This window comes from Syngnathus leptorhynchus, chromosome 2 (assembly GCF_054491065.1).
Source record: "Syngnathus leptorhynchus isolate UIUO chromosome 2, UIUO_Slep, whole genome shotgun sequence".
Classification (NCBI taxonomy): Eukaryota; Metazoa; Chordata; class Actinopteri; order Syngnathiformes; family Syngnathidae; genus Syngnathus; species Syngnathus leptorhynchus.
Window position 1 is genome coordinate 5,212,391 of NC_141196.1, and position 13,130 is coordinate 5,225,520.

General features: G+C 42.3%; 3 protein-coding genes and 1 long non-coding RNA gene across 4 annotated transcripts; 2 read left to right on the forward strand and 2 right to left on the reverse strand.

Annotated features, from left to right (window-relative positions):
- Positions 1–175: 175 nt before the first annotated feature.
- On the reverse strand, positions 176–2,426 carry elp5 (elongator acetyltransferase complex subunit 5). Its single transcript, XM_085934319.1, has 8 exons — positions 2,094–2,426; positions 1,965–2,025; positions 1,817–1,897; positions 1,501–1,712; positions 1,252–1,421; positions 1,101–1,181; positions 544–644; positions 176–461 (listed from the first exon to the last, which is right to left on the reverse strand). The coding sequence occupies exons 1-8, from the start codon at positions 2,176–2,178 to the stop codon at positions 359–361; spliced, it is 894 nt and encodes a 297-aa protein (XP_085790445.1). The 5' UTR covers positions 2,179–2,426; the 3' UTR covers positions 176–358.
- A 66-nt stretch (positions 2,427–2,492) lies between these two features.
- Positions 2,493–6,606, forward strand: phf23b (PHD finger protein 23b). Its single transcript, XM_085934332.1, has 5 exons — positions 2,493–3,005; positions 4,470–4,501; positions 4,585–4,677; positions 4,857–5,391; positions 5,507–6,606. Exons 1-5 carry the CDS (start codon positions 2,978–2,980, stop codon positions 5,698–5,700), a joined length of 882 nt encoding a protein of 293 aa, XP_085790458.1. The 5' UTR covers positions 2,493–2,977; the 3' UTR covers positions 5,701–6,606.
- On the reverse strand, positions 5,436–8,901 carry LOC147060324 (uncharacterized). Its single transcript, XR_015068536.1, has 6 exons — positions 8,770–8,901; positions 7,897–8,006; positions 7,342–7,425; positions 7,118–7,257; positions 6,786–6,855; positions 5,436–6,710 (listed from the first exon to the last, which is right to left on the reverse strand). It is a non-coding gene; the product is annotated as an uncharacterized LOC147060324 (long non-coding RNA).
- Positions 8,902–9,835: 934 nt separating this feature from the next.
- Positions 9,836–13,026, forward strand: LOC147060325 (phospholipid scramblase 1-like). Its single transcript, XM_085934306.1, has 8 exons — positions 9,836–10,131; positions 10,414–10,482; positions 10,578–10,828; positions 11,056–11,098; positions 11,160–11,380; positions 11,955–12,116; positions 12,190–12,351; positions 12,427–13,026. The coding sequence occupies exons 2-8, from the start codon at positions 10,476–10,478 to the stop codon at positions 12,484–12,486; spliced, it is 906 nt and encodes a 301-aa protein (XP_085790432.1). The 5' UTR covers positions 9,836–10,131; positions 10,414–10,475; the 3' UTR covers positions 12,487–13,026.
- The last annotated feature ends 104 nt before the right edge of the window (positions 13,027–13,130 follow it).

Genomic DNA, 13,130 nt, shown 5'->3' on the forward strand with positions numbered 1-13,130 from the left:
CTAGGTGCACGCTTCATAAACCATCAGTCATTTTTACAGATATTTTGAGTAATGACAGATAATTTGATTTGCAAAAATAACAACTGGAGGAAGGACTCAAAAAAAGCAGGTCAGAAGGAAGAAAGGAGGTCAGTGAGTAAAGAATGCGAGGACAAAATGTACCAAAATACATTTTTATACCTTCTTTCATATACAAAACAGAATCTGTCTTCCGTCAAATTCAAGGGTAAAGAATGGTTGTAGAAAACCACAAGACAGTTTATTTTACATTTTTATTATCCCATTGTTATATTTAATAATAAACATTTGATTTAAAGTCATGAAAACAAAGTCGGTGCTAATAAAACAAATAAGACGATCACACGTCAAGATCGTCGTCGGGATCCTCTTGGTCGTAGTCGTCGTTTGCGTCGGGCTCGTACACAATTCTCCCTGAACCGGTGTGGAGAAGTGCTGCTTTTCTACCAGAAAAAAACAACAGCAAAGCCAATGTTGTGAAAACTGTAATACGCCAAAAAAGAAAAAAAAAAAAAAAAGTCTCACTTCTCTTTACTGAAGACAAAGGGCAGCGCTAGGTTCTCCTTAGCCTCTCGCTGGCTGTCGGACAAGCGTAGGTTGAAAGTTAAATTTGCTGTTGGGTCTGCCTGCAAGAAGACCAAATGGAATTTTTTTATTAGTACTAATTTCAACTCATTTTATCATAGTACACATGAGACAAATTACTCCATTAGGAACAAAAAAAAAAAAAGTTTGACTAGAACAGTAAAATTATGTCTGAGAAATAAAACTTTATCGTTTAAGCCTTGTTTTCAAACTTACTTCCAAATGTTTTTTTTTTTGTTCCGTTCTACTGTAAGAATGAATGTAATAGATGAATTACTCTAATAGTGTGGTGCATGTGACAAGCCTTTTTTTTTTTTTTGCATTTAGAAAATAAAATAAACTTTATTGTCATTGTACAACTAATGTACAACGAAATTAAGATATTCTTACCAGTGGGGGCTGCTGCCATGCGCCACTGGTAGCAATTTACAGAAACAAATTGGTAACATGTCAAGTGGCCAAGTGGATCTGAATAATTTGAATAAATTGAACAGTACCCTCTGTTCTTGTGGCTCGGCCAAACTGAATTTGCTCTGTCCAACCACCGTCAGGTCATCTTTGATGGAGAACACCTCCTCCTACGCGTCAACAAAAACTTCATGTTCTTTCCATTTTTTTCTTCTTCTTCATCTCATATTTAATACTTACATCTTGCAAAACCTTTCCTGACTTCAATCGCTTGGTTATCTTTGCTTGGTCTCCTCTCAGTCCCGCCACAACGTTGATGAGTGACGTAGCCAAGTGGCACAAGCTGCCCACCATACCTCGCGGGTGCATATCGGAATGGAGAAGACCGATGATGTTTCCCACAGATCCACCTTATGCACAAATGGGGCAGAGTTATTGTACGCATCTCGCACAAACACAATTGTCATTAGTTACGGGGTAATAAATCACCATTGTTAAGTTGTTGCAAAGTCCTACAGACCGCAGACGGGCTAACATGTCTCAGGATCCACGAGAGTGAGTCAATGATTAAAACTGCCGGCTTCACTTGTGAGGACTGCTCGACGAGCTGCGTGACTCTTTCCACGCAGAACTGGTCCACCGTAAAGGCGGCACGCCCGGTCCAGCCCAGGGGGTCGTCGTAAGCGTTGTGAAAGTGAAGCCTGAAATCACAGTTGCAAAAATCGACCTCATGCTGCTGGCTGGCAGCACTTTGCCCCTGGAAGCCATGATGATTCCGACTTCCAAGGGTTGTTGAAACAAATACCTTTCCATCGGTGATCCTTTCAAGCCATTCTTCAGCTCATCCTCGCTGACTTCAAAACTGAGGACATGGACTGCTTCCGTCCTGAAATTCACAGCATGAATTCATGTCTCAACACTTCATAAGATGCCTACTGTATCATGTTGACAACCTGTTCAATGCAGCCTTGATGAAGCTCCATAGAAGTCGTCGGCCAGAACAACTACAGGAATCTTTGATTAAGTACAGATTTTGTTAGCCTGTTTTAATATCACCGTAAAGCGTGTTGAGTCCCAAGTACCTTGTATGATAAGAAAGCCTCCAGGGTCAATTCCTTGTAGCAAGTCGTGCAACATGGTGCTACAGATGCTAAAGCTAATTATCATACGACGGTGTTACTATTCTTGACACAAAATGGGTCAAAGTGGCAACACGATTTGGGCAACATTTTCTATTTTAGCCCCCCGACATATCAGCTCATAAATGTTTATACATTGCAATGTCTACTCCAATCTTTTTCGTAGCGTAACCGGGTGAAATGGAATCGGTTGTGGTGGAGGTGTGGTGGGGGCTGGGGTGTGTGTGTGTGTGTGTGTGTGTGTGTGTGTGTGTGTGTGTGTGTGTGTGTGTGTTCTAGTGCCCCACGGGAAACGTAGTTTACTTACGAGGAATTCGAGGCTGTTCGTCACCCACTTAAACTTCATTACCCATCATCCTCTGGGGCGAACCATTCCGCCGATAGGCTCTACGAGCTTCTGCCGCCGCGCGTAGACCTGTGGGGAATCCTCCCTGTCGTATTGCCCGACGACGAAAGCTCAAATATTTTACACCTATATTTCTACATATCGGAGGAGTTCCCGGCAACACCGGCTTGAATTTAGCAATGTTTTACAGCCGAGCTGTACGTTGGCGGCACGGATTTTAAATGCAGTGGAATGGGACGAGGAACGGAAAAAGTGTTTTTTCTCACAACTGGACGAAGCAACACACGGTGAAGAGTGTTCAACTTGTTTAGTTGTTGAAGAAATCCTTTTCCTTGCCTCGGTGTTCCAGCAGTTTCCCCCGACAGTTTGGGTGCAGTCACGCCGGGAGGAAGGCACAGAGCGACGGCTGCCTTGCTCCGGCTAGCGCGCCTGCTGCTGGTTCCGTTTCTCGGACCTTAAGGCCTGCTCGTCGACGGGGACAATGCTTGACATAATGTCCGAGCACCAAGGTATGTTTTGTGACATTGATGAGGGCTTCATAAAATAAGCCGCTTTGCTTTTTGCTTTGAGAGGGTTTTAGGATAGCACGTTCGTCGAGGGGGGGAAACGGGAGCGTTTGAAAGCTCAGCGGCTAACGTCCCTGTTACGTTCGCTTGCGTATGTCACAATTCCCAATTTTCGCGACAACTAGCGCCAAGAATGTTGATCAAAGAATGCAATTGAATGTCTTCTTATTTGAAATTTGTATCGTTTTTGGATGGTGCTGGTTGCTTTTTTGTGTCTTAACGTGGCGGTCGATTTGTCTTGATAACCGCGCCGAGCTAGCCTATATTGCACAACACGCATATCGGATTAAAGTTGTGCGGGTGTCCGCAGAGTTAACACTTTTTCCTACAACAAACATATCAAATTGATGTCGATTAATGGCTCTAAAATCGAGTTCGCAAGCGAAATCGACACCCATTCCACTTGCCATTGACGATCTCCGGCGAGATTAGCGCGTAAGCCACTAACGGCTAAAAGGCAACTTTCACATCTTTTTGATGTTTTGCCACCGGCGGTTTTAATCGTGACAAACTAGTCGTGATCGAATAACTACGGAATCGGAACGCGATATCTGTTCCCCCCGCAAGTGGCAGGGCTGTTGTTGAACGCTTAGCTCCAAGACAATTAAAACATTCTGCAAGTTGCCCGGTCAACCAAGCAGCGTCATTTTATGCATTAAACGCTCACTACAGGCGGCGAAATCAACGCATACGCTCGCCGCTATCGATTCAGGTTTATTGCTAAGCATAATGTTAACGATCCATCCTTTTTGTTTTGTGTGTGTTCGGGTCCTTTCACATGTATTACTAAGAATCCCCTGTTAAGCGATTGAGCCGTTTAGCGGCTAATGCTAATTTTAGTTAGCATGGCTCCCGTCTTAAACGTGAATGCATTTCGACAAAATGAATGAAACTTGTGGGCTCCAGGGTTCATCACTCATCATAGTAAACAGTAAAAGGATTCAATCAAAAACTTGATGATGCGTCTTGACAAGTGGCTGCCATCTTTGTGGAATTGTCTAAAAACATGGAGTGAGCACTTCAAAGGCCTCGAAGTCCTCAAATAGATTAATCAGCAAAAACAATTGATGACTGAAGTACAAGCCCAACCCACTTTCTATGTTACTCTCACCAATAATGTTCCTTTTATGTGGTTGAAGTGGTGTGTGTAGGCCAAGCAACGCTGTATGAAACCTCATGGTCATTTTAACACCATACTGATGGATATTTTGAACTAAAACTTGTCAGGCTATTGCAGAGTGGGTTCCCTGAGTAACGGATGAAATGAAAAGAGGCGATAATTAATCAAGGTCCAGATATTCTATATGCAATATCGCATAAAAGGTTACCCAGAGACTATCATGTTGCATTCGAACCAAACTCAGCATTTTTTTTTTAAATCTACTTCATCTCTTTTTCTGTCTACAGATTCGCTTTTGACGTGCAAAACTGAACCTTTGGTAAGCCCTCCCCACCCCCAAGCTGGACTCTTGACTATTGTTGAATAAACAACAGCTTTGGACTAAGTGTTTATTTTGTGTAGCCCCCAGAAAGGAAAAGAAGAACTGTGGAGGACTTCAACAAGTTCTGCAGTTTTGTCCTGGCCTACGCTGGTTACATCCCCAGTCCCAAAGAGGTCAGCTTCAATTTTCACATAAGAGACGTGCACAACGGCAGCTTAGTTCTCTGTGATGCCTTTTTAATGACAATAACAGCAGCGCCATGAAAGACTCCAGTCCATGTGACATCACACATTTCAAATACAGCTGCAATTGACTTTTATTATTTATTAAAGCATTTTTTCCTGTCTCGTAGGAAAGCTCATGGTCCCCGACGTCGTCCAGCTCCGCTCACAGTTCGTCAGCAGACGGCGGCGTGAGCGGCACGTGGGCGGACGGCGGCCCGGACATCCACACCATCCACACGTTTGTCCACAAAGCTCGTGCCAATAAGGGCAAAAGCATGCACCCCGATAGCGCTTTGTTGGACAAGATGCGTCTGAAGGACTCGCTGTACGAGAGCCAGTCGGCCAGCGCCAAGGCCGAGCGCAAAAAGGACAAAAAGCTCAAGAGGCTGTCGCTGGCGGCGGCCGATAGCGGCAGCAGCGAGGGCGAAAAGCGGGCGCGCATCAAGCGCAGCAAGAACTCCAAGCAGCCCAAAGCCAAGAAGCTCAAGAGCTCGCCGCTGCCGCCTCACAGCGACTCGGAGGAGTGGCGGCCCCTCCGCGGGGGCCCCTCGCCGCAGGCCGCCCAAGACAAAACGCCGCCCCACGAGGGCGTCGGGGACGCTGAAATGAGCTCCAGCGAAGGCGAGACCTGGATCGCCGACGAAGACATCATGGTGGAGTCAGGTGGGGGCGCCATCTTGTCGGAAGCAGCCGCTCTCAGTGGGCGGGGCTTCTCTCGCTTTTTACACCCGCTTTAGCGCGCACGTGCTAAATGGGCACCCGTGTGTGTGCGTTTCAGGCGACGATTCGTGGGATCTGATCACGTGCTACTGCGGCAAGCCGTTCGCCGGGCGGCCGATGATCGAGTGCAACCAGTGCGCCATCTGGGTACACTTGTCCTGCGTCAAGATCAAGAAGTCCAACGTCCCAGACATCTTCTACTGCCACAAGTGCATGCACTCCAGGCGCTCGGGGCACAAAAAAGACACTTAAAAGAAAGAAAACAGCAGCAAAAGCAAATTCTCGCTTTGTGTGCCCCTCCCCCTCGCTAAAGCCAAAAGAGCCCAACATTAAACCACACAGTTGGATGATTTATTTAGACAATCAAGGTTTTGTATCCGTGGCATCCTTTTGTGTCAGAGGAAACGTAAGAATGGGTTTTGTTTTTCTTTAACGCCTTCCTTAGAGTCCTCAGAATAGAAATTTTCACTAAAGAACTTGTTTGTAATTATTTGGGGAGGTAGTTGTCAGTGGTAAGGACACTGATTCTTAATGTCAACAACAAAATCTGCCTAATGATCAGAAAAATATTTTTGGTTTAGTCCCCTTTTTTGGAACAAACACACACTTTATTGTCTTGCATAGGTTTTTTTTTTTTTTTTTTTTTTTCAGTGTTAAAATAAAATGATGGCAAATTTTTTAAAATTTTTTTGGGTCATCAGCACGCAAGACATTTGAAGCATTGCACTTTTTGGAATGGGGTCGAGGGAAACACGTTCACGACGGAGCTCTTAGCAATGCCGATTGTATTTTTTTTTTTTTTTATCTCCCCTCCCCAATTTGAGAAGAACTCACCTCATTTCAAGAATGATTGTATGGGTTTGATTTTGTTAGGCGTGTATGCGCCTTATGAAAGATAACATAAGTTTTTCTTTGTTTGTTTATTTGTTTGTTTGTTTTCTTTCCTTCCCTTTGGAGAATGTGTTGGATGATTTTGGCTTTTTTTTTTTTTTTTTTTGCTTCTCGCGTTGTGGGGGGCGGGGGCGCTGTACATATCCTCTTGGACAACTGTACATATGTGAAAGCCAATGCAAAAATCTATATTTTCTGCAGTCCATTATTGTTTTCTTTAATTGTAGTTTAAGAATAATAAAAGTCTTTGGGAACATAATACAGAAACATAGTGTACACTTCTTTTTGGCGGTGGTGGGGAGATACAATAATGATAATGATTCAAATGAAAGATGGCCAATGTGTTCTTGCCAGTCGTGGTCCGGTTAATCCTACAAAAAAAAGTTCTGTGTTATTCAAAGGCAACTGAGCACTTGTTACTTGTGAGCTGATTTTGGTGAGAGCACCTTTGCTTTCCTGAAAGTCAACATCAGCGAACTGCCAATGGAATCCACACGAGCCACCTTCGCCTTCCTCCTGCAAAAACAAAAGCTTCAGTCTCGTACCAATCGTCATTGGGGGAAATTTTTATCATGCTGCAAATTTGATTTGTGGTCTTGTTTTAAAATGAAGTTGTTTGGTGTTGTCGTCAAGCAACATCATCCTTTGTAACTGCCTTAATTGCTAAAATAGGACTTTTCATGTCAGATTGGAACCATTATTGTCATGAATTGTCTTATTGCATTTTTTTTCTCCAATATGTTTACAGTTTTGGAATTTTAACAAGCTCCTTGTTTACCTCCTTTGGTTGCTGGCATGTTGGTTGTGGCGAGTGCGGAGGACTGCCGTTGGCTGTGGGTTGAACTCTCCATCGATGGCTGGGACATCCCAGCCTGCCATCTGCGCCTGTTCCTGCTCCTGTTCCACCGTGCTGACTTCCTGATGCGGCGAGAGACAGGTCACCAGAGAATAGCAAGAGATTACAACCCAATCATGGCATCTCATAGCAGCAGAACAAAGTACCTTTCTGGTCCTCGGTCTTCCGGCCGCAACATCCAGGAACAGAAACACACCCAACAAGGGCAGCACACACTTGGAACAAAGCATCTAAAACACCGACAGGAGAAAAAAATAAATAAATAAAATAATTCACCAGGAGCAACCAAATAAGACTAACGATTGAAATAATTATTTTGCTGAAGTATGCATCGTTAGCTTCCAAGGCAAACCCACATTAATATTTTTTTTTCCCAGATTTTTTTTAATTGTTAAAGGAAAGTCTAATTCCTAAAACTTTTAATCTGGCCAAGTTGCAACTTTATGACTGTTCTCAGAATGTTTTTACAATGCAAAGGTTTTACATTTATCTTGTAAAATTCACACCTTTGCTTAAATAAATTTTCTTGTAAAAAAATATTTTTTTTTAATTTATGACTTTTTATGCAAAATTCTGACGTTACTTTTGGAAAATATTTTTTTTCTTGAAAACTTGTTCCTCATAAAATCCACAAATAATTTAGTCAATTGAGCATTTTTAACGATTTTAATTCCGTTTTAATGTGCTCTTGAAGCTCTTACCTTTTTGGAAATGTTCAGTTCGTAAACGGAGCGATGACGTCGTGATGTGATGGCTCGGCGTTAGTGTTGTGGGTAAATGCGGCGTGCGGGCCTTTTTGTAGCTCGGCGTCCTGGGAGGGTTTATATGTCACAGGGCTGTTTAGGCTGAACGCGAGACAATTACGCTCCATCTCCATCTTCACGTTATCAACAACAGGAAAAATGTGCGCGACACGCCTTGGCTGGCACACGTTCACATGCCAAGAGCATATCATAGCAATCTCCTCACGTCGCCAAACGGGACTATTTTTCCTCTTGTGTCGTCATTATCTTAAAATTTGAATGAAAAAAAAACCCCCAGGTCATCTAAAAAAAAAAAAAAAATGAAATCACATTTTAATTGACCAATGAGTTTGATTCGTACTGTGAGCATAAGAAGAGCTCATATCATGTCACCCCACTGAAATGAATAGAAATGCCATTTATCTGTTCCAGCCGCCCTGAAAAGTAACTTTAACCAGTATTGTATTTTATAAAAAGATACACACAAGACACAATAGTAGTAATATTCTAAAATACTAATATATAGGTGTTTGAAATTTGGAATCCAATTGAAATGTCATCGTGCAGCTCCTTCTGTTTGTCTGCGTCATTGCCACCAGGAGGCAGTATATTACACCTGCCTCACTTAAAAATGACTTTTTCAGAAACACCCGTAAGGTTTCAGTAACATTTACGACAAATAATAATTGTGTGAGGTAAATCTGATCCCCCCCCCATATGAATCGTGACTTTCTTCTCTGACATTTTTTCTTCTTAAATGGCCACTCTTTCTCATTAGAACTCTGACTTTGTTCCGTGAGCGATTACAAAAGACTTTTGCGGTCAATTTACGTCTCAAATTCCCAAGGCCAAGTGCGTTGAGCAGTCTTGAAGTTGCATTTTCCAGCGTTGAGCGAGTACGCACGTAAATAAAGCGAGGCAGCGCCACTTTTGTACACTGACTGATTAGCATCTTTATCGAGGACTCATTAAATGTCTCGTGTAGATGGGGACCACCCAGTGCGGATGGAGATGATACCATACCGCATTACCCACATCAAACTGACAACACAAGGTGGAAACAATAACCTAACGAGAGAGAGATTGAAAAAATAGAACGCAAGAGAAAAATGACATTTATAAATAGGGACAAGGAAAACATAGTAAAGTCTAAATCAAAACTAAATTAAAAAAAGGACATGACAGAAAGGACATGACACTTTTACATACAGTGTGAACGTGTATAATATAATAATAATAATAATAATAATAATAATAATAATAATAATAATAATAATAATAATGTATGAGAAATATGCTTTTAAATAATACATAAATGAATTAGAACAAAGATTGCAATAATATTACAATTATTGCTGATTACATTTAATGAATTGCGTGTCTGTATTCATATTATTATTTCGTGTCAGAAGGGAGGAACATGTCTATCTATATTCCATGACTGTCTGCCAACAAATGTAGCTAGATACAAGTCACCAAAGCAACAAAGACATCAAAGAACAACACATCACCCCACCCCGAACTGTAGACCAGCTGGGTTTAGATGCCTGGTACTAAGGTCCACCACATTATTATTACTATTATTATTATTATTATTATTATTATTATTATTACTGTCATTATGGTTATGTCTTTAATCGTAAAATATATATTTCTGAAGTAAAAAAATCAAGTGAAGAATAAATGACAGCAAAAGAAAAGTGATAAAATAATAACTAGAAATGCAATAATATCCCATACCTAATTTAATGAAGACAATTTTTATTTCATAAGCACTGATCTTCATGTATTTAAAAAACAAAAACATTTGCAATTTTTTCGGAGGTAAGCGTGAATGGCGTAATGTCACCCTCTTGTGGACAGCACAATAACAGTAAATCCGATGACGTCAGTGTCACTAAAGTACTTATCTTTCAGTGAAATTGAAACAACGCAAATCGAAGAGAACAAGCTGAAACGCTATCCATACATCCTGTAGCATTTATGGAGACCCGATTTTGATGATTTAAAGATTGGGTGTTCACTTTTTTTACGCTACGTGACGACGAAGGACAAAAGATAAAGAAAGGGGCGTGGAGCAAACGGGAAGACTTGTTTCCTTGCGAGGAATCGACAACAACCTATACGAACCTAACGACGGGATTGTGGACTTTTTAAACCTTGGAGGAGATCAAACAGTTACTTATTCAACTGGTGAGTTTACGTCGACTGTAGCTTCAGCTTTTAAAAACAACAACGATTTAAAAAAAAACAAAAAAAAAACCAGAAGTTATTTTTGAGTCGTGAAGGTCGGACGAATTTTTTTTTTTTAATTTTCCATGCGCTCAAATGTCACCGTTTAACTTTGTTCCAGTGATGGAAACAAATAATTGTGTATATGGTGGCATTGTTTGTGTATATGTATACATTTTCAAAACAGACATTGTTTAACATTTTTGAAAAAAGTTGAAACGCGCTTCCGTCACTTCCATTTAGTTTCCCAGGAAGAAGTGAGAGGAAGTTGCGAAAGCGGTAACCTGAAGTCACAACCACTCATTATGTCAGGTTAGATCTGATTTTTACTTTTCAAGCTATTCAACAAGATTTCCTTGGTCCTGTCATACCAGTTTTGTACTGCTGAGCTCTATTATTCTTACCAGGTTACCCAAACCAGGTGCCCTACCCAATGACCCATCATGGGGGCCAATCGGTGGCCCCCTATCCCACATTTCAGGGCGGGTATGGGCCCCCCGGTCCAACCCCTACCCCAGGTTTCAACATTGACTACACCCAAGGTCCACCTCCTGTTATGTTTCAACCGGAAGCAATGGGCGCCTCCCCTGGGGCCATCAGCCCTGCGCCAGCCCCAGTTCCTGTTGGGGTTCCTCCCGGACTCGAATACCTCACTCAGGTAACTCAATTCTTCATAATGTCTTAGTGTGAGGTTTACACGTTTAGTATTGTTTGTTAAAAAAAAGAAAACATGTATGGATGGTTCAGCTTCCGTTCTTCTGTTTTCCGACCTTTGAACGGTGCGTTGTGCAAGATTGTGCCAATGTGATTATTTTATGAGTCTAACATTTAGCAGTGAGGAAAAAAAAAAATGCAGTTCATCTCCTTGTTTGTTTTTCTTGTTAGATTGACCAGATTCTGATCCACCAGAAAGTGGAACTTCTGGAAGGTAAGGTCAAGCTCCCCTATCGACTAAAGACGTCGCGTGCTAACCGATTGCCTTTTGCTAGCGTTCCTCGGCTTCGAAACCAACAACCAGTACGAGATCAAGAACAGCCTTGGTCAGAAGATCTACAAAGCTAAGGAGAAGAACGATTGCTGCACGCGTAACTGCTGCGGCTCGCTGCGCAGCTTTGACATGAAGATCAAGGACAACAACGACCGTGAGGTCATCCGCCTCATCAGGCCCTTCCGTTGCGTTTCGTGCTGGTGTCCGTGCTGCCTGCAAGAGGTTCGCTTTCCTTTTTTTTTTTTTTTGCTCCAATCACATTTCGGTCTCTGTGTTGCCATGTCAGTCTAATCTGCCCGCTCAGCGTTGTCGCTGCAATCTGACTGGCGATGAGCCGTTTTGTTCAACCTATCACATTTGAAATGGTTGATTCAATTTGAATCCAAATTCAATCAATCGAATTTAGTCCTGATCCCGTGGGATTTCCCCAAACTCACTGTGCTTTGTGGAATGAAAAGCTGAGCACACACATGCTCTTCTCTGACTGCTCGCTTGTTGTTTGCTCTCCTAATTGGAGTCATGCCACCTCGGTGATGTTTGCTAACACGCTCTCTGAAGTCAGCCGTTCAGTCCACGCCAAAAGTATTGGAACAGCAAGGTCAATTTCATAGTTGTCTACTGGAATGATGACTATAGAGAAGGCTTGATTGCAAATTGAAATTGGTGTTCCAATACTTTTGGAGAGGACCATGGAAACCACATTGAACCGCTAGCGACATGGTGGGATTGTCAAGGATTGTCAAGTGTGAATACCGTGGTTGTGTGTGATGCTCCGCCCCCTCCTTCTCCTCCCCAGATGGAGGTGCAGGCGCCGCCGGGTACCACCGTGGGCTTCGTCAAGCAAGACTGGCACCCGTTCATCCCACGCTTCTCCATCCAGGGGCCCAACAAGGAGACCCTGATGAAGCTGGAGGGGCCTTGTTTCGCCTGCAACTGCTGTGGGGATGTCAACTTTGAGGTCAAACAAACTACAACACTTTTATCGATTTTTTTTATTTTTTTATTTGTGACTCTCGCGGTTTGTTTTGTAGCTGACGGGCAAAGATAGCAGTCAGCCCATCGGTCGCATTAGCAAGCAATGGAGCGGGCTCTTGAAGGAAGTCTTCACCGACACGGACAACTTTGGCATCCAGTTCCCTTTGGATCTGGATGTCAAAATGAAAGCCGTCCTCCTGGGCACCTGCTTCCTCATTGTAAGTTTGCTTCCTCTTCATCTGGCTTGCGTCCAAAACGCATCGCTGAGCGGTTCCTTTTTGTTTTCTTGATAGGATTTCATGTTCTTTGAGAAAGTGGGCGAGGCCAACCAGCGCAGCACCGTCTTCTCATAAAACAGCAAATGAATAATTAAGAAATTTGAGAATTTCCATCCGACCGCCACTTATCACTCCAATAGGAAGTTCGACTTTGTGTATCCTGGGTCGTATAGTACTGCAATGTTTAAGAAGGCTCCCCCAAACACAATATGCCACATGGCCCAAAAAAAAAAAAACCAAAAACCCGAATGTGATTTGAACAGATTTTATATCAAGACGTACAACAGCGGGCATTGTAGTGGCGTGTCACGTCCAGGCTGTGTAGTGAGCCTCAGTCCGAATATGTGCAAATTGTAAATAATGTGATTTCCATGCATTTTTTTTTTTGCATTCCGCAAAATTCTATCATTTTCCTTGGATAATGTGCCAGGCTTTCTACTCAAGTGCCTGATTATTTAACCACTCCGAGAATTGTTGGCAGATGTTGACGCTACCTCTCATCCAATTGTCATTCACTTTTCTAAGTATCTATTTGAAACATTTATGACATTTTTTTTAATCAATATGAAGGTAAAAATAGAAGCATTGTGTATTAATATACCCATGCCACTGCTAGTCATGTTGTTTCTTTTTTTATTTATACTTATATAATTGTGATCATTAGCTTGAAATAAATTCAGTTTTTGTCGAAATAATATAGGACCTAAAATAAAACCTTT

What these genes read in the sequence shown, in the direction of transcription:
- elp5 (XM_085934319.1), bottom strand. Translation starts at nt 2,178, where the DNA reads ATGATAATTAGCTTTAGCATCTGTAGCACCATGTTGCACGACTTGCTA. An exon ending in TTTGCAACAACTTAACAATG is followed by an intron (nt 1,422 to 1,500) that starts GTGATTTATTAC and finishes TTTGTGCATAAG; the next exon opens with GTGGATCTGTGGGAAACATC. An exon ending in CCGAGCCACAAGAACAGAGG is followed by an intron (nt 645 to 1,100) that starts GTACTGTTCAAT and finishes GTCTTCTTGCAG; the next exon opens with GCAGACCCAACAGCAAATTT.
- LOC147060325 (XM_085934306.1), top strand. An exon ending in GACTCGAATACCTCACTCAG is followed by an intron (nt 10,829 to 11,055) that starts GTAACTCAATTC and finishes TTTTCTTGTTAG; the next exon opens with ATTGACCAGATTCTGATCCA. An exon ending in GTCCGTGCTGCCTGCAAGAG is followed by an intron (nt 11,381 to 11,954) that starts GTTCGCTTTCCT and finishes TCTCCTCCCCAG; the next exon opens with ATGGAGGTGCAGGCGCCGCC.
- phf23b (XM_085934332.1), top strand. Translation starts at nt 2,978, where the DNA reads ATGCTTGACATAATGTCCGAGCACCAAG. An exon ending in CATAATGTCCGAGCACCAAG is followed by an intron (nt 3,006 to 4,469) that starts GTATGTTTTGTG and finishes TTCTGTCTACAG; the next exon opens with ATTCGCTTTTGACGTGCAAA. An exon ending in ACATCCCCAGTCCCAAAGAG is followed by an intron (nt 4,678 to 4,856) that starts GTCAGCTTCAAT and finishes CCTGTCTCGTAG; the next exon opens with GAAAGCTCATGGTCCCCGAC.